The sequence below is a fragment of the Chlamydomonas reinhardtii genome, chromosome 6, assembly GCF_000002595.2.
Source record: "Chlamydomonas reinhardtii strain CC-503 cw92 mt+ chromosome 6, whole genome shotgun sequence".
In the NCBI taxonomy this organism is placed as follows: Eukaryota; Viridiplantae; Chlorophyta; class Chlorophyceae; order Chlamydomonadales; family Chlamydomonadaceae; genus Chlamydomonas; species Chlamydomonas reinhardtii.
Genome location: NC_057009.1, coordinates 7,438,685 through 7,465,347, shown reverse-complemented (window position 1 = coordinate 7,465,347; position 26,663 = coordinate 7,438,685). Strand labels below are relative to the sequence as shown.

Below are 26,663 nucleotides of genomic sequence, written 5' to 3'. Positions count from 1 at the left end.
CCACAGGGCTCCCCAGTCCCCACTCCCCACCGCACTCCGAGCTGCACAGGGAGAGGGTGTAGGGGAAGGGTTTCCCTCCCCCCCGCTCCGCGACGCCTCGGCCCACATCCCACAAGTATTATCGCTCGCAACTAACGCCTCTGCCTGCACTCCCGTTTTCGTTGGTTTTGGTTTATTTTGGGCTGGTATTTACAACCTTCCGCCAAGCAGCAGGGGGAGGGGCGTTGCGGGGGAGGGGCGTTCGGTTTCGCGAAAGCCCGAATCGTGCACCGCCGGATGGGAGCGCGCGACTGTTCATACCCAACTACTTTGCACTCAAAATATCCAAAAGACTTTGCGAATCCCTGTATAGTAACGCACTTGGGGTTGGCCCTAGGATATGGCTTTGGTCGGCCTGCGGGCGGCTTTGGAGAGCCTGCTCGGGCCTGCAAGAGCTGGCAGGTTCACCGACGCAGACCTGCGCCTGCTATTGGAGGGTGGCTACGCTACGCTGGATGACCTGAAGGATGCCAGCTATACAGGCCTCCAGCAAGCCGGGCTCAAACCCGCGAGGGCGGACCAAATTATCCACGCGCAAGGTGAGCTCCTCTTGTATGCTGTCGGGCATACCGAGCTAGTTCCTAGGGTGGGCGGGATGCTGCCCTGCGGCTGCCGCGATGCGCGCAGCTTCCGGGGTGTACATGGGCTGTTTTAGGCGGAGAAAGGCTTTGCCCGCACGTAGCGTAAAATAAGTTTTGAAGCGGGGCTAAGGAAGGAGGGACGCCCACGGTTGTGAGAGGCGGGGGAAGGGGACAAGTGCGGACGAAGGCCTGGGGTCAAGGCGTGTCGAACCCCATCGCTAGGCAAGGGCTGAAGGTAGTAAGCGTGTGGCCTCGGTGGGCTATTTGTTAAGTTCCGTTTGGTGTAGAATCGTGTCAGTAGGCAGTGAGAGGCTCGTTAGTGCACGGCACGCTAGTTTTGTGTTTCCCGCCCACCCACCCCTCGTTCTCCTGACCACAGTGTTATGTTGAAGGCTGACAGTGGGGGCACTGATGGCGACGCTATTATAGTTTGACTTGTCTGGTTTGCCAGAGGACGTGTCCGGGGGGTAGTTTCTGCCCGGCGCAAGGTAGGCGCGGCGGGGCAGACCTGGTTTAGAAGGGCGGCGTTCGGTGGGCGCCGCCGGGCCGGCCGTGGGGAGATGGATCCCGAATCCTCATCCGCACGGGTACGGCCCGCAATCCCCCATATCTGTTTTGCTACTCCCTGGACATAGCATGAGTAGGTTTGCGAACGGACGCCGAAGGCGGTAACTTTGCTGAGAGAGACAGCACCGAGTGCAAGACGATGCGGTGTAATTGTGTGGGTGTGTTACATGGGCTCCGACTCTCCGCAGCCCATCAGCTCAAAATGTTCGTTACTAGGAAATGCCCCTGGAGAACGCACCATGGGCATTGCATGGCGACTTGGTCTGAGTATAACAAGGGGTGTCAGCTTTGTACAGCTGGAAAATGGGCTGAGCCCCATGTAGCGCAAGGGGATGTGACGATGGGCACCGGCGACATGAACAGCACCCTTGCAAGCCCATCCAGCGGGACTGGCCACTATGCCAACGCCGTGCCGAGGCACCGACATGCCCTGTCCCCGCCACGCCACGCCACCTTACCCACGCCACTTCACGGTCCATGATATCCCAAATGCACCTCACCCACATCCCACTCAAGCACCGCAAACGGCTAGCCGGGCTCGGGCGCGGGATCCCGGGCCGCGACACATGTAAGGCTCGGGGACGCATGGTTTGGCTGTTGCAAACAATTTCGACATTCTTGCCCCAAGACGCTTGTCGTCGACATGTTTTGATACATGGATGTAAGATATTTAGGGGCCGAGAGCTATACTCGCGAACTGAAGAAAGTCAAGATGTCCATGGACTCACGAGGTCGCTTCTCGCTCCGGCCGAGTTTTCCCTGCCGTCTATTTTTCTACAATAGGTAATTGCAATTAATAATACGTGGCACTCGCGGTTTGTGCCAGTATGGTACTTTTTGTCGACACAGGCACACACGCACGCAGGGGCAATCCTGGGGGGCTTCGCCCCCCCTGGATCGCTTCGCTCAGGGGGCTCAGCCCAAAAACATAAGCTCTATTGTGCGGCGGCGGTTCACGTACGCGTGGGCCCTGGCGAAGAGCGCGGCAGAGCTGGCTGCAACTGCGGGTCCTCACAGCGTGTTGTAATAGGGGCTGAAGCCCCAAGCTTGAGCTAGGGACGGGTCGCCAAGACGTTTGCGGCGCGTGTGCGTTAGTTGTTTGGGTGAGGGGCAAAGTTTCGCCAGGGGGTCGAACACGTGGGTCGAACAGGCCGCTTTGGCCAAGGGTCATGTTGGAGCACCCGCCCGTCCCTCGAGGAGGGGGGGAGTATGCTGTTTGTGCGCGCGCGGCACCTACCTCAATAGCTGCCGCTGGCTGCCATCTTATTGCTCACCGTATCAACATCAGCTTCAGCTCCCTTAGCACGCCGCCGTGGCAGTAAAGTGTGCGTTTGGGAAGCTCTCGACTGCATGCTCGCTCTCGATGAGCTCCATCGCTGCTGTTTAAGGTCATCCGCCTTGGGATCGCATTGTGACCGTCCAAAATGTGGACAAGTGCACCACTGCACCCGCGGGCTGACAAGTAAGTATGTTACTTGGTGAGACGAAACGTGGTGCTGCTGACACGTTCACCCAGCCATGCGAACCCGGCCGGCCCCAGCCAGCTCCCCATGCATCTCTACATGCCGACACGCCGCTCCCCAAACTATGCGTTCTGAGTCAGGGTTATACCTATGCACACATCGTTGCACTGCGCCCATTGCAGTGCGCGCTGCAGGACAGAAGGGCTAGGAACAAAACCGGCACGAACCTGTGCAAAACCTTGAGGGACCCCCTGACCGACCAACGGACAATTTTGAGGGGCCATAACGTTGGTGAAGGTCGGCAGCCAGGTGGGGGAGGGCGGTTTCCCTTCTGGCCGGAGATGGTTCCCTCCTGACCTGGGTGCTGGCACGGGTGCTGGGCAGTGTGGGCACCCTTGCTTGGTCGGACTGTCCCTTCTTATAATGTCGCATTCATAACTTTGGACCCAGATACCCATTTTTGATTTTGAAGTTTCTCGTTACGCTCTATCAATTTGCAGCATGTGGTCTGTCTCAAGAGATTCTACCCCCCCCCCCCCGGGGGGACCTCTGTTGCATTGGGTTCGGTTTACTTTGGGCTGGTATCTACAACCCCCCCCCGGACCAACCTGACGAAAACAAGGACTTCTGAGGGCTTTTGGGGGGTTCGTACGGCAGGGGGGGTCGGTTGGTTGGTCGGCCAGGCGGTCCGGGAGGTTATGTGGCATGGGGTCAAAACAATTGTTCCTACCCCCCACCCCTGCTGGATCGGGCATTTCTGTGGCTGCGCATCCTGTAGCCAGTTCATTCCCTTCTGCCCTGTGCCCAGGTGGAGTTGCAGCAGCAGGCAGAGGTGCGGCGGCATCGCGTACATAGGTGTCATGTACGGTTTGCCTTGAACAAAGGGACACGGCTCACATGTGCGTATCACACCGCCTAGTGCGCGCATTTCGACACACACCCTACATGTTTGCGCAACCACCGCCTCTGCTTACTTCTGGCGTGCATTGACCAACCCGCATGCATGTGCTCCTGCCATGCAGGCGCGGCGGCGGGGCCGAGCTCCGGGAGCACGGCAGCCAGCAGTGAGTTGTTGATTGATTGTTAGTTGCTCGGATTGGCGCACCAATTGCGCGCCCAGGTGTGACCGCAGGCCAGGGCCTTGGCCCCTGGGATTGCTCATTGGCAGTTGAGCGTGTACGTCATTCGGCTTCGAAGGGAACGGCACAGTGGGTTGGCAACTGCGGGACCATCCCGCTGCCGCTAGCCGTGGTCACAGGCTGCAATGACTAGAGTGAGGTTTGGGGGTCTGGGGTGTTTGGGTATTGCATGCCAGGAGCTTGCCTATAGGTGCGTTGTGTTCTGAAACCTGCATACACGTGCTGCGCTTCTCCCTGTTGTGCATGCGTGTGGCAACAGGCGGATCAAAGCTGCTGGCTCTGGCAGTGGGCCTTCCGCTCCTGTTGATAGCACTAACAGTCGATTGCGGCGTCAGCAAAGTCGACGAGGCCGTGCGGTGCGCAAGGGCTTGCACCTCATACACCCAGGAGCTCAGGTGCAAGGGGGTCCGCGGCGTCGGGTTCCTGGGCAGTGTTGGCATGGGTGTGGCCGCCGCAATTGGCACTTGCCTGAAGCGCATGATGAGGTTGTGCCCTGGCTCATCGTCGGGCCTCGACGATGACAGGAGCAGCGGCTGACCTGATCTGGCCCCTGCATCCCCTTCTCATCAAGTAGAGGCAGGCCTGGTGCGCGAAGTGCTACGGGTGAGGACCATACAACAGGCAATGGTTGGACTAACGTTGGGTTGTGTAGGCGGCGGTCAAAGCCAGGGCAGCATTGGTGCAGGGCCGGGGCGGGAGGTGGGAGAAATGGGGGAGGCGTAGAGTTTGTGTTTAAATGTTTAGTATTTCGGCACGCACGGACGTTGTTCCCGCAGCATCAAGCCGTTTGTAGTTGACTCTTGGGGAAAGCTTGTCGGTGAGAGTGGTCATAGCCTGAGCTACCTTCTGTAATGAACCTCTGAGGCGTCTGTAGGAAGCAGCGGTGGAAAATGGGTGCGGCGGTGGGTTGAACTTCCGCGAGGTTCCGCGTCAGTGCATGTAGTGGCATAGGTGGCGATTGCAATTGAGGGCGGGACCGCCTCGCTCAGAAGCGTCTGCCGGATTGAGGCATAGAGAGACACTGCCACTACAGTAGGCCAAATTGTCACAATGAATCAGGCAACTCGTAACTTGATGGGCCACGGACTGACTGGCTTGCTGAGCATTGAGGTGTGAGAACCTGGCAAGGGGCACAACCCAAAATAGCTTTGGTTCTCCCTGACAAGCCAGGATGGTCTGTACAGGCACCGCCAGCAAGCGCTCGCACCAGCAACCTTCGCATGAAACTTGACCGCCGCCCAACGCCCAACCTCACCACCTTATTCCCGACATCAGCAGCATACCCACGCCAAGCCACGCTTCATGGCTACTCGCTCGCCCCTCATTTGTCCCACGCCCCTCCAAATTCCTCACGCCCTCTCTCCGCTCACGGCAGCGGGGCCGCCTCAGCCTTAGCAATCGATCGTGGAAGGGCGAGGGCGCCAGGCGCGCGGTGAAGCCGCCCAGACACGTCGGCTGCTCGCCATAGCGCCGCGGCAGCAAGCCGCCTCTGCCAGTCCCACCCGCGGCTCCTCCCCCTCCTGCTCTCACTGCTCCCGATGCTATTGCCGCTGCCACGGCTTCACCTCCTCCGCCTCCAACATTGCCGCCAGGTCTGCCGCCGCGAGCTCCTTCTCCTCTGACACGGTGCCGCTCAGCAGACCCGGGGCGCCGCGCCGGCTGCCACGGCCTGAGGGTCCGGCACATCACAGGCGCACATACACAGACAGGGGCCGGCATGCAGTGAGCATCATGAGCGACCCGAGTGACCGGGTCCAGAGGGCCAGCCTGAACCCGCATGGTGTGCTGGGCGCGGGTGCGTGCCCCACACCCACACCCCAACAATCCCGACATGCACACACCAGCAGCCCCACACCACGCCTCCCCTGACACCGCGCAATGTCCGCCCAAACAATCATTCCAATACCATCCGACCCAATGCATCTCACCCTTCCGCTAGCAGGCTGATTGTATTGGCATAAATAATCCGGCCAGGTCAGGTTAAAAGGCAGAATGAGCAATGTGTAGGGCCTGCTAGCACCGCAGCGTGCCCAGAGGCACAATCAGGTTGACGTAGGTGTAGGTTGAGAAAAGGATGAACAGCAGGCGATACCTTCAAGGAATGGGCGACATCGCAGGGGTACAGTACCGGATGTGAGATCAGTTATGACAGTGTAAACACACGAGTGATTGTTCCCACGTTCCCGTCCGCTCCTGCATCACCCCAGGGCCCCCCTCGCCCCGTACACTGCAGTTGTTGCAGTCCCAAATGCTGCTCTCGCCAGAGGTGCGCAGCAGCACCCGCCAAGTTGCCATGTACGGCAGGTACTCACCACACGAGCTGGCTCCAGTGGCAGCACATGGCGCGAAGTGGCAGCACCGGGTTGCCGGTGGCGAACACCAGTGGCCTGGCCCCCGCCTCCTCCACCGCCTCCTCCACCGCCTCCTCCACCGCGCCCTGCCCTCCAGCCGCCGTGATGGTAGCTGCGGCTGCGCCCGCGGCCGCCTGCCGGCGGCGGTTGCGCCAGTGCGCGAGCAGCAGCAGCGCGGCGGCACCCAGTGGTCCGCTGAACTTGACAGGCAGCGGGTGCGTGACCTGCCCAGGGAACGCACCCACAACGGATGTGCACATGCACCGTATCGGCCGTTTTTTCTACTTGTAACTTGCGTAGCACACAGCAGGTGGCTCAGGACGATGTGGTGGTGGGCGCTGCTACGTAACAGTGCAGCAGACAAGTGGTACGCTCCACGTACAGCCGACCGCATCGCACATGTGCACACCATCACCGCACCCTCCGTGTGCTGAAACTGATGAGCGCCCGACCCTTGCCACCAGGCTCCCTACCAGCGTGTATACGTGGCAGGGCTTGGCGCCGCTCCCGTCGCCGTCGCCAGCTGCGGCCTGCGGTGCCGCGCTGCCGTCCAGCATGCCCCTGTTTGGCGTCGTCGTCGTGTTGTTGATGCGGTGTAGCAGGGCGGCGCAAGCAGAGGGCAGCGTGATCGCCATGACAGGCACACAGTTTCCGACCATCCATTCCCATGGTATGCGTACATTCAAGTGTACACAGCCTCCGTAGCACGGGACCTGCCTGACCGCGCGGAAGATGCTGGTGTGGTTGGGGTGGCCGGACACCCCCCGTGCGTCGAATGTCACCAGCTGCGGGAAGACGAAAGCAACGGCGTCAACAGCGGGCACGATACAACCGACTCCTAGGTCTGTCACATGTCATGCCGTACAAAGTGCGCTCCCATGAGTCATGGCCACGAAGTGCCTGGCACATCATTGTCCACCTTCCACCGGCCCACCCCGGCCCCCGCGCCCCCGCCCCAGCACACCACGTCCGCCCACCTCGTCTGGCCGTACAGCCTCCAAAGCCTTAGTAACGGCTGACGCCACCGCCACCGCATCCCACTCATGAAAGCCGTCCTGCGCGGATTGAGGCGGCATGCGCATAGCGTGGTAAATTCTGTCCTGTGCCGGACTGGGCGCGCCCGGCCCAGCCAGCAGCCATGCGGTGCCTGCGGTACTTCCCTGTCGGGGAGGGGTCGGCCCAAACCTGCCGTATTCACCCTCTCACCTGCAGGCGTGGCTCGTCCAGAACGGTGACACGGTCCCGGGTTATCTGCGGTGTAAGGACGGTATTAAGGCTGGTACAGAGGATGGATGGTAGGCTGTGGCTGAGCTGATTGCGTGGAGACAGGCGTGCGTTCTGAGGGGGTGCACAGCCAGGCGCAGCCAGGTCCGTTGCCCCAGGAAACGCACCTGGAACAGGGCGCATGAGCGCAGGAGCTCCTTCTCCCGCACCTTGCCGAGACCGTCGGCATTGCCTGCATACGAAAGGGAGTTCGGGCAAGGGTGCGTGTGTCGGCGACTGCAAGCAGGTTCCTCTCCGGTTGGCACGTACCTGTGGACAGGCACAAGACGTGCACGCGCACGCCCGCACGTGTCGCTGAGTTGATGTAGTTAGCGAAGAACAGGGCCTCGTCGTCCGGGTGCGCGACCACGAGTAGTGCGCGCGAGGTATTGCGCGCCCATGGCGGGGAGCAATTCCGTGAGACGCGCAGCAAACCCCAGCCGTGCAGCAGCACAAACAACAGCGATAGCCACACGAAAATCATGCTTGCATCTGCGGGACAAGGGGAACGCGGGCAGAAGACGGGCCTGCGCACTCGCATTGCACCGATGCGATATTTCGGCCGCTCGCAGCGCGATTCAGGTACCCTGCCCCCACTCTCAGACTTACTACTTCGCATCACAATATAAGGGACACAGCGTGCCAGAAGACTCCTGCCTCTTTGACCCTGGCCCGACTGCACCGCCGCTTTGGGCTCCACCGCTTGTCATTGCTGTAACGAGCTTATGATAAAGCTGCTGACTTCGTCTAGACATTAGCGCACCCGGGGAAGCAGACTCTATTGGAGGATAACGAATTTGCGACTGCCGAATTGGCTACACGCTTCCTGGCGTTCGCCGTAGGCTGGGTTAGAATTTCGGACTTGCAACCGATGCAAGGTTGTCATTGAGCAGCCTCCAGTAGCCTCCGCTTGCGACCATGCCAGGGACGGCTTCTACTTCCCCAAGGTGTCAGGCCAGCTCTGTGGCGCCGCGGCTTAGTCGGAGGGAGCGCTGCTTTGTTCGATGCCTCGCTGGCGCTAACTCTCAGGTAGCGTAATCTGTCGGGGCGTGATTGCTAACGTTCTGCACAACATCCAGAGCCCATGCATAAGTACTGGTGCCCCCACCCTTGCAAATGCAGGCTCCAAGGGCCAGGTCCCAGCGCAGCATATCGCGGCGGAGCCCACAGCCTCGCGCGTCCGGCTTTCAACCCGATAAGGTACGTCTCGCTCCCCGCCGTCGCTGCAAGACTGCCGCCGAAAGCCCCTGTTCCCGAGCGTTGCCCGACACCCCGCCCAACCCCGCCCTCACCCAAACCCAACACCGTCCTCCAAACCCACCCGCACCACCATCACCACCAACACCGACACCATCCAACCTTGGTGCCCTCCGCAGGTGCCCTTCCCCGGCGCCGTGACCTCGGCGTCGCCGCTGCCCGCCGCGCCGCAGCCAACCCCCCTGGACGTGGAGCTGCAGGGCCTCTCTCCCCTCGAGGCCCAGAAGCGCCTGACCGGCCGCGTCAAGGCCGCCCGCAGCCTAGCCGACTTTGCAGCCGTCATCCACGCCGGCGGCCGCCTGGTCGACGCCATCTGCCTGGTCGCCATCCTGTCCGGCCTGCCGCGGGCGGTGCAGCGCGCAGCCCTGCCCGTCCTCACCACCAGCGGCACAAGCAGCAGCGGCTCCTCGGCATCGCGTGGCGGCAGTGGCGCCTCCGGCGCGGGTGCCAGCACGCAGCTGCAGCTGCCGGAGCAGGAGGCTCGCGAGCTGGCGGCGCTGGCGGGCGGGGTGGTGGCGCTGGTGCGGCTGCGGCTGCGCGAGTTCGATCTCAACGGCCTGGTCACCGTCACCGTGGGCCTGGTGGGTGGTGGGGGTAGGCGGCGTGCGGCGGGAGGAGGGTAAAACAGCCGGCGACAACGGTTGCGGAGGTTTAGGCGCCGGAGCGAGGCGGTGTAGGCGGCGCGGTTTGGAGCTGTGGTGCTGGGGCACCTGACGTCCGCGGCCTTGGGTACCCTGCCTTACGCGCCCCCCGCCCCCTCCTCCCCAACCCCCGCCCCCCTTAACTAATCATGAATGTAACCCCCTCGTCCCTCCCCGGCCCCCCTTGTCTCCCACGCTCAGGCCAAGCTGGGCGGCTACGTGGCCGTGGAGGCGGCCGTGTTCCGCACCATCCTCACGCACCTGGAGCCGCGGCTGCCGGGGCTGGGCACCAAGGCGCTGGCCAACCTCATGTGGGCGGTGAGTGCCGAGAGGGGCGGGATGGGGAGGGAGGGGGGCAGGGGGGCGGGGCAGCTGCGGAGGGACAGGAGGTGGGGAAGCACGGGAAGGCATAGGATGCGGCATGGGCCGGGTTGGAAAGCGGCATGGTGCTTGCAAGCCGACGTGGGCAAGATGTCCCGCGAAGCGGTTCCGGGGCCTAGTACCTCTCTTGGGGCCTTCCACTGACCCTCCAACCATCGCCTTCTCGCCTCCTACACCTCACCGTCTGCGCCTTCACTTATTGAATTATCATGAATGTACCCCCCCCCCTCCCCCCAGCTTGCCACCGCGGGCGTGCAGCCGTGCGGCTCCTGGCTGTCGCGCTACTACGCGGCCGTGGAGCGGCAGCTGGAGGAGGGCGCCTGGGGCGGCGGCGACCTGGCCAACCTGCTGTGGGGGCTGGCCAAGTTCGACCTCATGCCGGAGGTGCGGGAGGGAGAGGGAGGGAGAGGAGGGAGGCAGGGAGGGAGGCAGAGAGAGGGGAGAGGGGAGGGGGGCATTAGTGGCTGCGGGGCTAGGAGACCAGGAGGGAGAGGAGGGAGGCGACAGGAAGGAGACGCGGGTGTAGCGGGCGGACGGGCGTGGCTCTCACTCACTCCAACTCCGCACTGACCGTCCCTCCGTTCCACTCTCATCCCCCGCCTCAGGTGTGGCTGATGGACCAGCTGGCCGCCGCCTGCCTGGCGCAGCTGCAGCGCAGCCACTGCGCCGCGGACGGCGCCACCGCACTGACCTGCCTGGCGAGGTACAGGTGAGACAGTGGAAGAGACCGGCAGGGTGCGGTGCGGGGGGGTGGGTGGGTGGGTCGGGGAGGCCGTGGATGTGAGTGCGGGAGGATGTGGAGGGGAAGCAATTACCGCTGGGACTCGTTCCCTCCGATGCGCTTGGCTGTTGCTCCCCGGCACCATCACACGGTGCCCAAATCCCCAGCGCTGCCCCCTCGTCCCGTCGACTCACCTGCCCCGTCTCCCCTTCCAGTGTTATAGCCTTGCAAACCCCCTCACCTCCCCTCCTGCTGCTGCTGTAGCTGCACCTACAACTACCGGCTGCCTGACGAGGTGCTGGGCGCCTATCTGGCGGCGCTGCAGCCCGGGCTGAGGGCGGCGGCGCCCGGGGACCTGGTGGCCATTGTGCACTCGGTGAGGGGTGGGGGAGGAGGGGGAGGGGGGGGAGGCAGGGAGGGGGGCAGGCAGGCAGGCAGGGAGGGAGGGAGGGGTGATTGCATTGATGTACCAGCCTACCGCCCTAAGCTTGGCTCTCAGGCTTAGGCTCCCATGCAACCCGCTGCCCTGGCTCTTTTTCCCTCCCGTCCGCACGCGCCTTCAAACCCGCGCTCCAACCCGCCCGCCCTCTGTCCCCACTCTGCGCCCCCCTGTCAGGCTGTGTGCATGAGCCACATGCCCTCGCGCCCCTTCATGCTGGAGTTCTACGGCGCGGTGCTGGAGCGCCTGGCGCCCACGGGTACAGCCGCCGCCGCCGCCACCGCCCCAGCAGCCGCCTCTGCGGCCGCCGCCTCCGGCGCCACCACTGGCGGCGCCGCGGCTGCGGGCGGTGTGGGCGCGGGCGCGCGGGCCGGCCACGGCCACGCCCACGCGCACCACCCCCAGGGCGAGCTGAGCGGTGCCGACTTCTCCAGGCTGCTGTGGAGCCTGTCGCGTGTGGACTGCACGCCGCCGCGCAGGTGTGTGTGCGTGTGTGTGTATGTGTGTGTGTGTGTGTGTGTTTGCGTATATGTGTGTTGAACAGAGGAGAAACGGAACGTGGGAAGGGGGAGAGGGATGAACGTGTGGCGCCGGTAAGGTGGTGTGGGTCGGGCGCTGCTCGCTGAGGGATGAGACTCAACTGCGAAGGTTGGAGTAGTGCTCCCGCTGTGGCGCTTGCTGCCTGCGCGTGTAGGCCGGCCTGACCAGCAACCAACAACACCCCACTACACGTACTGCGACTGTTTCCTTACAGGGTTAATTTAACGTTAACATCATTCACACCAGCATGTTCCAATCATACCAACCATTACATGTATTTCTTATCTGCACTGCAGCTGGCTGCGCGAGTTCGTGGAGGTGGCCACGCCCAAGCTGGGCTCGCTACGGCACCGCGCCCTCAGCGAGCTGGTGTGGGCGCTGGCGGTGTGGGACGCCAAGCCCAGCGGCCGCTTCCTGGACGAGTTCTACCGCGTCAGCGCCCGCAGGCTGCACGAGTACCCGCCCGCGCAGGTGCGCGCGGCGCGGTTTTGGGCGCGAGGGGCGGCGGCGGCGGCGGCTGTTGTTTTGAACGTGGTGAATAGTGACAGCCACGTGGCCAGTCAACAAGGAGCAATCGTGTGTGTCAGAGCGCTGTTGTTCCCCATTCATATCTCATGTGCTCCACTAATGCTGCTCGTTACACGCCCCTCACCACATAGCCTCGCATCAATGTCGCCAACCCCCCCCTTCCCTTTCACGTTATCACTTCTTAACATCCCCCACAAGATTGCGGACACGCTGTCGGCGCTGTCCAAGCTGGGCTGCCGCGCCCCCGCCCCCTGGCTGGGCGGCATGCTGGCGGCCTTCTGCGCCTCGCTGCTCGTGGCGCAGCAGCAGCAGCAGGGTAGTGCGGCGGCGGCGGCGGCTGTGGGGCCGGAGGTGCGCTCGCACGAGCTGGTGGCGGTGCTGGAGGCGGCGGTGGACATTGCGGACGACCGCGTGTGGCTGGGCCAGGTGTGTGAGGGAGGGAGGGGCTTCGGTTACGATCAGTGCGTACGCGCGGCACCATGCCTGTGACATTGGGGAGGTGGTCCTCGCCATTCCATGTAGTCATACTAGCCCTGGCGTCTCACGAGGCCCAAGTGCCTTTTAACCCGCTTGCGTCCTCTCGCCGTCTCACCTGACCTCACCTCACCCCGCCTGCCTCCTGCTTCCCTCCCATCCTCTTCCCCTCAACCACACACACACACGTACACGCACACAGCCCCAGCAGCGGCGGCTGCTGCAGCTTCTGGCCGACACCGCCGCCTCCAAGTTCGCGGTATTTGACGCCGTCAGCCACAGCCGCCTGGTGCTGGCGCTGGCCCGAGCCAACCTGTGCCCGGGCGCCGCATGGCTGGCGCAGCAGCAGGTGCGCGGCTGTGGGGCTGCAGGGTGCGGCTGGTGCCGCTGGTGCGGTGCGTTAGGGCTGGGAAACGGCGTGATGTGCCACAGTCGCTGATTCAAGCGACCGAATAGCAATAGAAGCCTGCGCCTGCGACCCCTCGTCTCCACCCCCAGCCTGTCACGCCTCCGCCTCCTCTCGCCCGCTCCCGCTCTGTCTCCCCCCCCCCCACCCCTCCTGGCTACGCCTTCATAACTCATGAAATTTCCTCAATGTCCTCACCCGCACCCCGCAGGCCAGCCTGGCCAGCGCCTGGCGCTCGGACGGCGGCGCCGACATCGACACCGCCACCGCCGCCGGGCTGCGCCAGGCCTACCGTGCCTGGGACGTGGAGCTGGACAGCGGGCTGGCGGCGGAGCTGGAGGGGCTGGGGCTGCAGCAGCAGTGAGGGGGGAAAGGAGGGGGAGGGAGGGGGGTTCGGGAGGGGTAAAACACACAGGCACGCACACGGACCCCGGGCGCTGCACCCTGGGAAGGGGAGGGGGTGGCGAGGTGTGGGCATCGCGCGACACGGGAGCGGTGGGATGGCGCCAGTCTTGCTGGCCACGTCGTCAGCGGAAGTGGATGGCTAGTTGGAGATGGCATGACTGACAAAGCCGGGTGGAGGTGTTTGCTGGTTGGGAACAGGAAGGAAAGGTTGGAGACACGACTGAAAAGCGCCCCCGCGGCGTGGGGCAGATAGCGGGCCAAGTAGACATGATGGTGCGGCTTTTCCGGGTATGTTTCACCGCACATCAGGCCGTATGCGGGGGTGAGAGCTCGGGACTCATGCACGCCATGCGCACACGTGATGCATGCATGCACGGCGTTGCGACTTGTAGTCGCAAAGCGCCTGGGTAAAAGGGGCTTTTTATGAAGATGGCGCCAGGATGTGGCGCGTGCGTGCGCAGCGCAGGGGCCGGCTGTTGTGTCTGCGCGCAAAGTTTCCGCGCCGTTTAGGCCCCGTGAAATTGCTCAGGAGGATGTCCCCTCCAGGAGTTGGCTCCTGGGCACATGCACAACACAGAGTGCGCCTGTGGCAGGGCTACTGCTGCTCTGGCCCGATTGGGTGCATCATGCACTTCGTTGCTTTGCATGCGCCAACACATTTTGAGATAAACATGTGTGCGTGTTTGGTAGTGTTGGAGAAGATTAAAAACATACAGAGTCGGACGATGTACTCAAATAAGCGTTGCATGTGTTGAATTATTGTGGAGCGGACGTGTGCGTGAGCGTGTTTCTGTTCCTTGTTGGCGCGATCTGAGCTGAGCGAGTCTTTTTTGTGCGAGTGCATTTGAATTGATGTGATGTTTTGGCAACCACCAAGCGCTGGCGCGCGCGCACGCTCGACACGACGGGACACAGGTCTTGTTGCCCAGAGGAAGCCACCGCCAACCCCAAGGACGGTGTGAATTGTGCACGACTGCACATCGTCTTGCATGGACGGCTGCCGCCTCCCTTTTTGCTTCCTAACATGGAGGTTTGGCGCGTGGCTGGCCAGGCGTGTGGCGAGGCATGGGCGGCAGACACTGGTGGCATGGTGCAGCGCCAGTGACAACCCTCTCCCTGAGTGGCAGCAGTGGCGTGGCGTGGGCGTGTCGCACGGCGGCTTTCAGGTTGAGCGCATATTTGATGTGCGGCACAGTCAAGGCTAAAAAGCAATGGAATTAACGTTTTGCTAGGCACTAGGCTCGGGCACTAGAAGGAAATTACGTGATGTATTTGGCGGGAAGCCCCAGGGGCGAAGCAACCGTAGATTGAAGGCGACCATGTGATGGCCAACTGGGTGAGGGCGTGCGGAGTCGGTGACAGGACAGGACACGGCGCGAGAAACTTCAGAGCGCAACCAATTGTAACAACTACGTCAGTCGCCGTCATCTTGCAAAGCGGAAAAGCGACAGCGCGATGAGCTGCTAAACCACCGGGCACCGGCCGATCCTAGAATGGCGACCAGCAGGCTCAGGTGTGGCCGCCGCATCAGGGCTCTGTCGCTATGGCTACTGCTGCTGCCGCCACTGCTGCACATGCTGCTACAGCTCGCGGCCGCAGCTGAGGCGGCTGCAGCTGCGAGGCCACTGGGCCTTAGAGGGCAGGCGCATGGGCAGGGGGAGCAGGGCCCGCAGCGCTGGCACTGGCTGCCGCCGTCAGAGGCAGTGGCAGCCACAGAGCAGCTGCTGCTGCGCACACGCCCTGACGGTATGGGTGCGGCGCAGTCGGCACTGGACGCCGGAGACCTACAGCCCCTCGGGAGCCGCTGGGGTCTCTTCATCAGCGCCGGGCACGAACCCGTGTCAGTGTGGCTTCGGCGGGAAAGCCCCGTCGTCGCCGCCACCCACCACCACGCACACGACCACATCGCCCACCTCCAAGACAATGCAGCACTACGCCATCCCCACCCCCATTCTCATCCCGATCCCGACCCCGATGCCCACCCCGCCATGCGTCGCCTGCTACAGCTGCTGCAGGGAGCCGATGCCGGCGGCGGCAGTAGCGGCAGCGGCAGTGGCAGCCTCATGGGCAGTAACAATGGAATGGGGCTCGGCGGCAGCGGCTGGACGTACGACAATCTGGGCACTGGCGGCGACGCCAGTGCCGGTACGCTACCGGGCAGTATGTACAACCTGGCGTCAATGACTGGGAATGACGGGTTGGGCATGGGTGGCGGCACGAATGTGGGCGTGTCGGCGCTACTGTCAAGGAACCCGCAGTTCGTGGGGTCCCTGGATGCGGAGGGGCGGCTGATTGGCGGCCTGGGGACAGGGGGTGCAGCCGGGCTGGGGGGAGGCAGCACCGCTACAAGTAGCAGGGGTAACGTGGGCCGCGGCGGTGGCGCGGTGGGCGCCGGCGCGTCTGGAGTAGGAACAGCGCTGGGTGGTGCTGGCGGAGCAGTGGGAGTGGGAGGGAGCGCGATAGGGGGAGGGGGTGGAGGTGGCTACATGGTTGGTGGAGGCGGCGGGGCCTCGGGGCCGGGACAAGGCGCGCTGGGTGTTGCAGCCGCCGGCGGAGACCAGCAAACAGGCATCCCAGGGGCGTTGCGCGAGCAGCAGCAGCAGCAGCAGCAGCAGCAGCAGCAGCAGCAGCAGCAGCAGCAGCAGCAGCAGCAGCAGCAGCAGCAGCAGCAGTCCTCAGCTGTATTGGTGCCGGCCCTCTTGCAGCAGACAGAGGTGCGTGTGTGAGGTTACGCATGTGGCGAACTCGATAACGTTGACATTTATACTTCCTTGCCTGGCATTCTGCACCGCTGCTCGCGGTTACCCTTTCTGATCCTTTCATTACTTGCTGCCTCCCACGCACATGCCTGTCTCGTGGCTTTCTCACATTACCAATATGCATGACTACTCCGTTGGGCTCGGGCATATACCGTACTCCACGTCGCCCCTTGCTCCTGCAGGCGGCCTCGATGCCACTGCCGCAGACGGAGGATCAGTTGCTGGCGTTGATCCGCTCCAACACCCTCACCTCCCAGCTCCTGGCAGGCTCCTCTTGGGCCCCGCCCAGCGGCACCAGCAGTAGCGGCAGTAGCAGTGCTGCCACGGACGGCAGCACAGGTGGCAGCACAGGTGGCAGCGGCAGTGGCACCAGCTCTGCCGATGCGTTGTTACGCACAGCCGCCGCAGCCGGAGGAGCAGGAGGGGCAGGAGGAGGAGGGGCCGGGGGCGCGGCCTCCCCCGCCCTGCTGTCCCAGCTGCTGCAGCGAGCCAAGGGCGTGGGTGTGGGTTTGGACCCCACCTCCCTGCAGGGCAGCAGCTCACGTGACGTGCTGATGGCACTGTACGACTTGTACCGCCGGGGCGGCCTCCCCGCCGCCGCCGGTGCTTCAGGCGGGGCGGTGGACACGGCGGCAGCGGGGGCGGCGGCGGGAGCAGCCGCAAAGGCAGGACCTGACAATACTGGTGGTGTTGGCAGGGCTGTTAATGCTGGGGGTGCCAATGGCTTGTCGCGCACGGCAGCGAGCTCGGCAACGACGGACCCAACCTTCTGGGGTCAGCAGGCGACCGGCGGTCTGCAGGCGCAGCAGGCACAGCAGGCGCAGCAGGCGGGGAAGGCTGGAGGGGATGCCCCCACCAGCTGGATTCCCGATGACGCCTACGACTCGGACGTGTATGCCAACACAGGATTAGGTAGTGGCGGTGCTGCTGGTGATGGAGATGGTGCTGGTGCTGGTGGTGGGGTGGGTGGTGACAGTAGTGCCCGCAGCAGCGGTGCTGGCGGCGGTGCCACATTAGCAGCAGGAGGCCCCAGCGGACGCCAGCCAGCGGCGACGCAGGGCCGCCGCCGCCGCCTGATGGCCGGAGTCCTCGGCGGTGGGCTGGGCCAGCCGTTTGATGGCGGCGTGCCGGCTTCGGCTTTGTCGTCAGGTGGCGGAGGCGGACCCGCGTCACAGAAGCAACAGCTGCGGCAGGGAGCAAGTGGGCAGCCGCGGCCGCCAGTGCTGAACAACCTGCTTCTGCAGCTGCAGCAGCTGCGGGCGGGAGGTGCAGGCGGCGGCGCGGGTGCTGGTAGCGCTGCAGGCGGCGGGGCAGGTGGTGGGGCAGCAGCTCCTGGTATGGGTGGGGCCGGCAGTCCCGGAGGACTTGCGAATGGTGGTGGCGGAAGCGGCACCGGTGGTGGCGCAGCTGGAGGTGGCGGCGGCGGCGCCAGCAACCTAACCGCCGCGAATGAGCTGTTCCCCAACTGCCAGCCCAACAACTTCCTGCTGTGTGCGGACCGGGACCTCGTCACCTTCCTGGGCGTAACGACTGACCAGGTGCGGGACTGTGGGTGAAGGGGTGGCTGCGGGCCCCGCTCCATGCCGCCGCGGCGCCGCCGCCTCTGCCTCCGCTGCTCGTTGCATGGCCACTATCTGTCTGCACCAGTAACCCTGCCCAGAAGGTCACTCTGCGCCAGTAAAATCATCATGGCATCCGCTGCCCACGGGTCTGCCCCCGCCGCGCCCTCAGGTCGTGTACAACCCCACGGTCCTGCAGTACACGGGCATTGGGTCCGTGGCCCAGGTGCGCGAGCGGCAGCAGCACACAGTCACACACACACACACACACGCACACACACACACACACACACACACACACAGTTACACACACACACACACACACGCGTGGCCATCGCGACCCCGCTCAACTCCAAAACGCCCCGACTGCCTAACCACCCCAACCGCCCAACCAACCGCTCCCCGCCCCTCTCAGCGCGGTGTGGTCGCCAGCCTCCGGCCGGACCTGTACGACCAGACGCGGACCTCGGCGCTGACGTCATCCAACGGCCTGCGCTTCGCCGGCACTCTGTTTTTTAACGGCCTCAACGGCGTGGCAACAACCGCCCTGCAGCTGCTGGTGGGCTTGATTGGGGGAAGGGGGAGAGGGAGAAGGGGGCGAGGGGGAGACGAGCAGGGGGAGAGGGAGTGGAATGGTGGGGCCCCGGCTGGCAGGCGCTGTCACAGTGACCGACCCGGTGACAGTGCACACACGCACACACGCACATTGCGCGCACACACACACATCACACACACGCACACACACATATACACACACGCACACACACGTAAAACACACCGAGCTTACTTTTCCCTGTGCTCTAACCCCCCTCCCCAACACACACGCACACACATGCCTGCCCTGTGCCTCCAGGGCTCCCTGGTGGACCGCGGGCCCTGGGGCCGCCTGCTGCCGCAGTCGCTCACGCTCACGGCCCTGTCCCGCAGCGGCGCCACCACCACGGACCGGTAAGCAAGCAGGGGGGGGAGGTATAGGATGGGGTGTAGACAGCCATGTGCGTGCCCGGCTGTGGTGGTGGGCAGGCGGTAATGTGTTGCCAACAGCAATCCGGTGTCTGATACTGGGGCACCAAACGCACCAGCCCCGCCGCATGCCCGCTTGCAGGGTTGCCTACAAGCCCAACTGGGTGCTGACAGGCACTGGCCCGGGTAAGCCCGGCGCGTGGGTAGGCTGCGCTCGCTAAGTAGCGGTCACCCGCCCAACACCTGGTCATTGCAACAGGATTGCAGGCCACTGTGCACAGGCCCGTTCTGCTCTATCCCATGTGCGCTTTGCGTTGTGGTGGAGGAGCTAATGCAGCGCTCAGGCCAAGCAGCTCTACGCGGAGAGAGGGCCACCGCACATGAGTGCATGCTTCATTGCATCCCGTCGCTGGGTGACGCCGCAGGATTCGCGACCACGTCTCTAAACTTCGGGCCTTACGGCAACTTCATTCTCCCCGGAGGGCTGGTCTCTACGTTCACGCCGGGGGTGCCCTCAGCAACGCCGGCTAGCGGAGGCGCCGGCGGGATGTAGCGACAGGGGGCGCACTGCTGGGAAGGGAAAAGGTGGGAGTGTTAAATGCGCTTGAGACGACGGCGTCTTGTGTAACACTGCGACTACAAGCAAGGGGTTGGCGACTTGCCAAGTATACTTTTAAACAACCTCATCTCCCGGACATAGCCAGGCTGGTTGGTTCGGGCACCGCCCGCCATGTGTCCAGCCGCGTCCCGCTGCCAAGCTATTGACGAGTGTTGCGGAACTAATGCGTACGTAGACCAGAGCGGAAGGCGGAGTGGGCTTGCAGGCGGCACGAGAGTAGGCAGTCAGTAGCGCAAGTTGCGAATTCACATGTTACCTCGTAACCGACGGTAAACGCTGTGGACGGTCGTGCCCATGGCTGGCTGACGGAAGGTGGCTGCTGTATTGGGATGGCTGGGCTGGACGACGCCGGCCGGGCTGGCGTTGGGACTACCAGAAAGGATGCGCCCGAAACCAACCTGGAGAACACCAGCGCCACCGGTGCCCAGCACGACATGTAAGGGAGGGAGGGAGCACAGCCAGCAATCAACCAAACAGCAGGAACTCCTCTAGCCAACACTCCTCACTGCTGCGGCCTACCACACACCGTGCCACGCTATGCTCACCAACTGGCAAAGACCGCAAACTGGACCAAGCAGTTCTCCACCTGCCTTGCATGCCCCTCTGCCACGCACGTGAACGCCACTGCTGGGGCCCAGGCCATGCGCCGCCGCTGCAGCCACCACCGCAGCCCAAGGACTACGGGTGCGGGTAGATTCCCACGGAGTAGTTTTGGGGGGAAAGCACGCCCGAAGCTCCGGGGGCCCAGCCCAAATAAGAGGGTGTCAGCTTTGTGCAGCTGGGAAATGGGCTGAGCCCCGCAGCATCAGGCAGGACTGACTGCAAATGGGTACACGCAAACTCTACCACCCACGAAGGACAAGCCTGTGTCCGTATGAGTGTGACTGTGACCGTGACAAGCGGCACGCAGCGGTACGTTACGCCTCCAGACCGCAAGGAGTAAAGCTGTGAAGGGCGTCACAAGTTTTGAACCCATGTAACTGATAATCGTCACGTTCCCGGCTTTCCACGCCTGTCTAGTGCGTGACACCTCCCCTGTGTGACACTGTGCTTGGATTCTAAATCTGACAGCACACGTAATTCATGAGAGGCACAAGAAGCCAGCAAACATCCGGTGACACACGAGTGACTGGGGCAGCACATACACCGCGCCTGCCTGCTGTCCAGGTCAGGTGCGGGCGTCTGGGCTGCATCAAAGACAGGACATGCAAAGGGACAGGTTGGCGAACAGGCTAAGTCCCAGGCGATAGCACAGGGCACTGTTACTGAACAGGGTGGAGCGGCGGGGGTTACAGGTGGTAGCGCTTGCTCCCGCCACTTCATCGCCGCACCTGACCAGACCACCCCATTTACTCCACGCCGTGGAATCGTCGTGGCCTTCCGATACACCTGTGGAGCCATATGCAAGCGAAGGCACCTCTCGCTCCGCCCGAATTTTCCCCGCCGCCTATTTACATGCAATAGGCATTAACAAATATCTTGCCGCCCTAATAAGAATGCATTCCCCCGGTCGACATACGGTATGCGCGTCGGATTGCTCTGGCCGCAGGCAAGACCCAGGGAAGGGGTCGTTCCCGGCCTGGTCAAGCATGAGCTTCATGCTTCCATCACATTGCCTCATTCGGCACTTTGCAGCAGCCCACCAGTCAACTCGTGGCCTCTATCGGTACTGAATGAATGAGGAAAGAGCACAGCGCCTGCCCCACAGCCCATACGGATGATATAACTCTCCGGCACCCGCCCGTGGCGACTGCGCCCACGGCTTCATTCATTCTCCGACACAGCACACCCCACCGTAATATGTTGGTGGGGGCACAGACGTTGATGTCATCGTTGCAGGTATCCCAGTGGCACGTCCCAAGGCACGCACATCTTCCCCTGCCAGCCTCCAGCCAACCCCTAAATCTCCGCTGCCTGTCCGCGAAATCTCTATGTTGTATTCTGTCGACCCGACCTGTACGGAGTCACAGCGTCCCAGGGCGTGTGCGCATTGCACACCCGACATCCGATGCGTTAGCTAGTATATCATCATCTACCGTGCAATACCCGACCTAAAGAGCTTGCCGTAACCAGGACTCCTGCCCGGTCTGCCGACAGCTTGCTAGTTTCCTACGCCTCTCTTACTCGTCCCCTTGCAGCATGTGACTCCCTCAGACGTCCAACACCTGAGGCGCAGCTTGTTGGATGTGATATGCGCTACGTTGTGAAATGCAGTGGCCTTCCACTCACCGCCAGCTTCCCGCTGGATTTCATGCTCCAACACGTCTCAACCCCTGATCAAAGCAAAACCATGCGCCTGCCTTTATGGTGTTGTGAGACCAGACTTGCGGGCACCACTGTAACGCGTGCAGATGTGCACTCGCCAGGAGTCCCACGTTTGGAAGCTCACGACACGTCGTTATAATACAGCATCGCGCCAGATGACAAACTGACACCTAGCAGCGGACAGGGCACTCCTGCAGCCAATTGCGAAGGGCCACAGCTGTGTGAACCATCGCCGCCGGGAATCACCGGCGTCGCCCACATCGTTCCAGCAGTGCCACTGCAACATCTGCCTACGTCAGCTGCGAAGAACAATTTGAGAAGCCACACTTCAGTGCCTGGAACCAGCAGTGCGCGCGTTTCCCCTGCAGTTCTAATGCATCGCCTATTGGGAGCAAACGCCCACCATGCCGCAACAGTGCCCACGGCCCATCAGCATCCCGAGAACAAATGTACACACCGTACCATGCGCCACGAAAGCCGCACACAGGCACGCGAACAACGATAACATTGCTAGCACAGGCCACATCGCCGGAGGCAGTCGAGCTGCCTTCACCATATCACGTGGGCGGCCCAAGCCAGCAGCTCACAACCCCATGCATAAAAATAGGTGCGATAACATCGGACGTCAGGTGGTCGCTTGGATTGGTCACAGTTGCCGTCTTCTTCACGTCAGCACAGAACATCACACGATAAGTTACGCAGGCTCCATCAGCGGCAGCCCATGTTGGCTTGCTGCCACACCGCCTGTTGTCTGGGTTATGTTTCTTGTGGACAGAGTTGCAAGGAGCACCTCGACCGTACGGGAGCCCCAACAAGCGCTCTCTCTCGCGCAGACGTCGTGACACATGCGCCGATAACGAACACCGACCCAGCCGAGCACTTTCCCCAAACATGAGCCTTCAGGTGCTGGGGCCCGTTATTCAGGCAGCCAAAGTACATGCATCCACCTGTGCCCGTCCGCCCGTGTCACGAAAGGAAGAATAGCTTCGCAATCCTACACAAGAATGAAGACTCCGCTGCTGTTGCCGCAGCCACCGCTGCTCAGCGACAACAGTCTGTCGCTGCACAGCAGAATGCCATCACCGCCATCCACGTGCTGGTCGCCGCCACAGCTACTGGCGCCCGCGCCCGCGCCCGCGCCGTGCCCCTGCTGCAGCAGCTGCTGCTCGTGCTGCTCCGGAGTCTGCCGGGACAGGAATGGCGAGCTGAAGCAGGCGCCCTGCACAGGGCCCGCTGCCGCCCGCGGAGAGGCGCAGGCAATGGCGTCGAATGCCTCGGGGTCAACCAGCACGCTGTCCAACCAGCCAAGGGCATCCGCCCCCGCCTCCTCATCCGCAGCGCGCGCCGCAGCCTCTGCAGCAGCAGCGGGCGCCGCTCCGAAGGCGAAGGCGGCGGGCGCGACGCCGCGGCAGAGCTGCGCCTGCTCCTCTGCGCCCTCGCATTCCCACAGTGACGTGCCCGGGCCGCGGCCGTGCTGTTGCAGCACCTGCGGAGCAGTCGCGGCGACGAGGTTGCTGGAGCGCACCAGCACCGACGGCGCATCGTATGTGCAGCCGTAGCCATTCATCATGAAGAAGGCGGGCATTGGGCAGGGCGCCGGCTCAGCCGGGAGCGTGGGCGACACACCACGCTGGAGCTCACTGCCTGAGGCGATGCTGAGCGGCAGCGCCGCCAGCGTACTGGCAGCCTGGCTTTGGTGCACCAGCAGCCCGTTACCGGCCACTCCATAGGCGGGCAGGCCAGCGCTGGCGTAATGCCTGCAGCTGGCGGCACCAGCGTAGCCTGCTGCGCCGGACAGGCCCGCCGGCAGAGCGGGTGCGGGCTCACACGGCGCCGGTGACAGCTGCGGCAGCAGGCGCATGTCGCAATGCAGGTGGAGCTGGCAGTGCGTGATGCCGCCGCCGCTGCTGGGGTCGTTTCGGGCGTGCGGCTGCTGCTGGTTGTGTGCAAATGGCCATGACGCGTGCTGCAGGCCCGTAGTAGCCGCTTCTATACCCGGAGCCGATATGCTGGTGCTGCTGCCCTCGCCGCAGACATTCGGCGACACCAGGACCTCGGACGGCTGGTGCTGAAGCTGGCGCTGCTCTAGCCGCCGCTGCATGCGGATCCCCTGACGGCGCTGCTTCGCAAGCGACTCCTCCGGCCCGCCCTGGACCTCTGCCAGAGCCGTGAGGCTTGTGGCGCTAGGGGCGTGTGCTAGGTCTAGGGGCCGCTTCATGCTGCCGCACATTAGTCGCGCCGGGTCCAGAGGTATCGCGCTCGCCGACGTGGCCGGTGGCTTGGCCGCAGCCGCGGTTGCAGCGGCTGCAGCGGCCGCGCACGCGGCCGCCGAACTCAGTGGCGGCAGGATGGGCGCAGTCGCAAACCTCGCCAGCTCCAATGGCCCCGCGCTGCTCCCCACCCGAGCCATGTCGACTGCGCTGCCGTCACCGCAGCTGCTGCTGCTGCCCAGGTCTGCCCAGGTCGGCACGCCGCTGCCGCATGCGGCTGTGGCAGCCTCGCAGCCCGCCAGCGCCGCGGCTGCTGCGCCCACCTCCGCAGGCCAGCTGGAGTGGGAGTCCCAGTCCGCGGCCCACGATGACGGGCCCAGGCCGCCACAACCCCATGCACCACCGAAGTCGGCCGGTCCCAGCAAGCCCAGGAGAGTCTCCGGCGGCAGCGGCGCATCGCTGGCGGCGGCGCTCGTTACGCTGATGCTGCCCTGGTGGCTGAGACCGCCGCCGATACCGCCCTCGCCTCCGCCGCACACCGGCGCGGCGCTGCCGCGGCGGAGCAGCGCGGAGGTGGAGGGCCCGCGGGTGCGGCGCATGGCGATTTGAGTCACCAGGCCCACTAGGGAGTGCGCGCCCCGCGGTGCCAGGCCTAGCGGCACGGCACCATGCATCGCGGCAGCCGCGCTGGGTGGTAGCGCGACCTCGGGCAGGTGCACGGCGGGCAGGGCCGACGACGCGGCGCGAGATGCCGCGACCGCAGCGAAGTGGCTAGGGAGAGCGCCGGCGCCAGCCAGCATATCGCCATGAAGCGGCGACGCGTGGCAGGACAGCTGCGCGCTCCTGGGCTCTAGCTGCCCGCCGGGCCAGTACACGGCTTCATCGGCGGCCGAGTCCGTGGCGTCCAGGGTGGCGGCGGCCGCCGCAGCCGCGGCGGCGGCCGCGCTGATGACGGCGGCGGCAGGGCCATTGGGCAGAATGCTCTCGCCCTCAGAGGCGGACGGCACCTGCGCACGTGCGTTGCATGTGTGTTGCATCCACCAACAGCAGCCCGTGCGCGCGCACAGGAAGCCCCCCTCCCCCCCCCCGCGCAACTGCCTGGGCGGCTTACCGAGCTAGAGGAAGCACCAGCTCCGATCGAGCTGCACTTGCCGCGTTCGGCTGGCACACGCAGGGCATCAGGCTCAGGTGCGCAGCCCCGCAACGCCTCCACTCCCGCTGCACCGGGAGCCCGAGTGGGCAGAGCAGACAGGACAGACCCGCCTTGCAAGGCGGGCAGACCCTGCTCCGAGCGCTCCGCCGCGGCGGCAGCTTCCTCCGCGTGTGAGGCCATCGGGCCCTCCGCTTCCACTTCCAGCTGCGCTGCGGCACCCTCCGCTGCCTGCCCCGGCCCCTGCACCTCCTCGTCTTCCTCCTCCTCGGCGCCCTCCGCCAGCTCCTCATCCTCCTCGTCCAAGTCAACGTCACGTGCCGCCGCCGCCGCACCGCCGCTGCGCCGCCGCCGGCGTGACGCCCTGCGTTGCGCCAGCGCAATTTACACCGCATGAAGTCATGTCAGGAAGTGGCACCAGAAACAGAGGGGTGTTTCTTGCCGTGTCCATCCGGCTGGCTGCCGTTGTTTGATACACACGTGAACAGCCTCCGCTCCTCCATCGCTGTGTCGCATGATGGTTCTGAGCCTGTGACCTCGCGGGCTGCGACCCACATGGTAACGGCAAGTGCGGCCGCCACATGCGTTACCGCAAACCTCACCTGCGTGTGGGTTTCTTGGCTGCCGCCTTCATCTTACGCCGATATTCCACAAAGTATTGCCTGCACACATACGAGGCCATGCAAGGCGCGCAACTGGGCTGGCGGTTTCTGCGGTAAACCTAAAGCCCACAGTCAGTGCCAGGCTGGCATGCAACCCTAGCTGAAACCTAGTCTGGGGCACTGTCCCGCTCACCGGTTCTTCTCCGGGTCACGACGGCCTTTCGAGTGCTGGACAATGTCTTCTACCTGCGCATGTGGACACAAACGGGTTGAGCTCGTAAGTCTGCGGGTGCGGTGTCCTTGCTTCCTGACAGCCTCCTGCCACCGCACCCTCCCCAATACTGCTCGTGTGCGGCGTGTCCCCCTCCACGCACCGTCAGTTCCGGTCTCCATGACATATTGTCCGCGCGCCACCTGCAGATCGAAAGAAATCGTTTCTGCGCGTTAAACCGTGGGTGTGCAGACGTCCGTAAATGGTTTTGCAGTGTCCGATGACTCCCCCGACTCACGCCTCTATGTCGGTCTTGCTCGGGCGCCGGCCGTGGTCCAGGAAGAATTTACTCCACCACTTATTGAAGGGCCCAAAGAAGCCCTGTGGGTTGGGTCAGGTCAAGGCGGGGCAGGGCAAAGCCGTGTTTGCGGACGGGCAAAGAAAGAGTGCCGGGGGCTCGGAAGCTAGGACACGTGGGGCCAACCGCTGGTCGGACTGGCTGCGACGCTTGAAACACTGACCGTCTTAAGCGGGCCAGGCAACCGCAAGATAGAGCAACGCCGCGCACTCCTTCAAGCACGCTTCGACGCTCGTCACAGCGAGCGAGCGAGCGAGCGAGCAAGTGCTGTCCATTGCTACCGCCAAGACGCGGGTCTTTCCATGCTTCGAACTCTTACCATAGGGCGCCGCCCCACACTGCTGCCAGATGTCATTATGGCGAACAACCGCAGGCCACGGACCGCACTGTAACAGGCAATGCCGAGCGCGCCAAACAGGACTCTTGGGCAAAGCCGTGAAGGCCGCAAGCCTGCAATTGACGTAAGGAAGGTTCAGGGTGCCTAGACCAAAGCCGGGACCTTCCTACAGAAGGATTGATGCTGCCAAAAGAGTAAGTTCTGCTTCCCTTACCGCTAAAGCTTTAATTTCTGAGCGAGCAGTATGTCCCAACGTCCATAATTGTGTTTAGAGGGAGCACGGTTGCAGCTGACGAACGCCTCGCCTGGGCGCAGTAGCTTGAAGCTTAGTCCCGTTCTTACTTGACAGCGTAGTGATACTACCAAGCGCCTTCTGAGTAAAGGATTGATTTTATGAGGCTTAAACCCGACCAGCTGAAGTTTCATCTTCTCTTC

General features: G+C 63.5%; 5 protein-coding genes across 7 annotated transcripts; 3 read left to right on the top strand and 2 right to left on the bottom strand.

Moving 5' to 3' along the window:
- The first annotated feature begins 330 nt into the window (after positions 1–330).
- CHLRE_06g300139v5 (uncharacterized protein) lies at positions 331–4,653 on the top strand. 3 transcript variants are annotated; one of them, XM_001691235.2, is made up of 4 exons: positions 331–578; positions 3,459–3,482; positions 3,673–3,714; positions 4,049–4,653. In XM_001691235.2, the coding sequence occupies exons 1-4, from the start codon at positions 380–382 to the stop codon at positions 4,324–4,326; spliced, it is 543 nt and encodes a 180-aa protein (XP_001691287.2). In that variant the 5' UTR covers positions 331–379; the 3' UTR covers positions 4,327–4,653. The 3 variants fall into 3 exon arrangements, with proteins under 3 accessions (XP_001691287.2, XP_042924287.1, XP_001691286.1); XM_043063581.1 differs by lacking the exons at positions 3,459–3,482; positions 3,673–3,714; positions 4,049–4,653 and adding an exon at positions 1,000–1,864; XM_001691234.2 differs by lacking the exons at positions 3,459–3,482; positions 3,673–3,714; positions 4,049–4,653 and having other exon boundaries at positions 331–1,864.
- A 150-nt stretch (positions 4,654–4,803) lies between these two features.
- Positions 4,804–7,910, bottom strand: CHLRE_06g300100v5 (uncharacterized protein). The gene is made up of 9 exons (XM_043063580.1): positions 7,674–7,910; positions 7,532–7,596; positions 7,347–7,391; positions 7,118–7,195; positions 6,858–6,925; positions 6,614–6,701; positions 6,102–6,364; positions 5,718–5,881; positions 4,804–5,458 (listed from the first exon to the last, which is right to left on the bottom strand). Exons 1-8 carry the CDS (start codon positions 7,885–7,887, stop codon positions 5,803–5,805), a joined length of 900 nt encoding a protein of 299 aa, XP_042924286.1. The 5' UTR covers positions 7,888–7,910; the 3' UTR covers positions 4,804–5,458; positions 5,718–5,802.
- A 100-nt stretch (positions 7,911–8,010) lies between these two features.
- CHLRE_06g300050v5 (uncharacterized protein) lies at positions 8,011–14,613 on the top strand. Its single transcript, XM_043063579.1, has 12 exons — positions 8,011–8,432; positions 8,526–8,603; positions 8,780–9,241; positions 9,503–9,619; positions 9,920–10,066; positions 10,288–10,391; positions 10,668–10,779; positions 11,020–11,321; positions 11,679–11,853; positions 12,109–12,336; positions 12,587–12,733; positions 13,002–14,613. Exons 1-12 carry the CDS (start codon positions 8,322–8,324, stop codon positions 13,152–13,154), a joined length of 2,136 nt encoding a protein of 711 aa, XP_042924285.1. The 5' UTR covers positions 8,011–8,321; the 3' UTR covers positions 13,155–14,613.
- Positions 14,614–14,660: 47 nt separating this feature from the next.
- On the top strand, positions 14,661–19,547 carry CHLRE_06g300001v5 (uncharacterized protein). Its single transcript, XM_043063578.1, has 7 exons — positions 14,661–15,909; positions 16,137–17,492; positions 17,686–17,739; positions 17,929–18,072; positions 18,367–18,461; positions 18,619–18,662; positions 18,902–19,547. The coding sequence occupies exons 1-7, from the start codon at positions 14,689–14,691 to the stop codon at positions 19,027–19,029; spliced, it is 3,042 nt and encodes a 1,013-aa protein (XP_042924284.1). The 5' UTR covers positions 14,661–14,688; the 3' UTR covers positions 19,030–19,547.
- A 501-nt stretch (positions 19,548–20,048) lies between these two features.
- On the bottom strand, positions 20,049–26,610 carry CHLRE_06g299950v5 (uncharacterized protein). Its single transcript, XM_043063577.1, has 8 exons — positions 26,443–26,610; positions 26,211–26,341; positions 25,832–25,914; positions 25,697–25,736; positions 25,516–25,568; positions 25,323–25,382; positions 24,682–25,084; positions 20,049–24,577 (listed from the first exon to the last, which is right to left on the bottom strand). The coding sequence occupies exons 2-8, from the start codon at positions 26,244–26,246 to the stop codon at positions 22,355–22,357; spliced, it is 2,898 nt and encodes a 965-aa protein (XP_042924283.1). The 5' UTR covers positions 26,247–26,341; positions 26,443–26,610; the 3' UTR covers positions 20,049–22,354.
- Between the last annotated feature and the right edge of the window lie 53 nt (positions 26,611–26,663).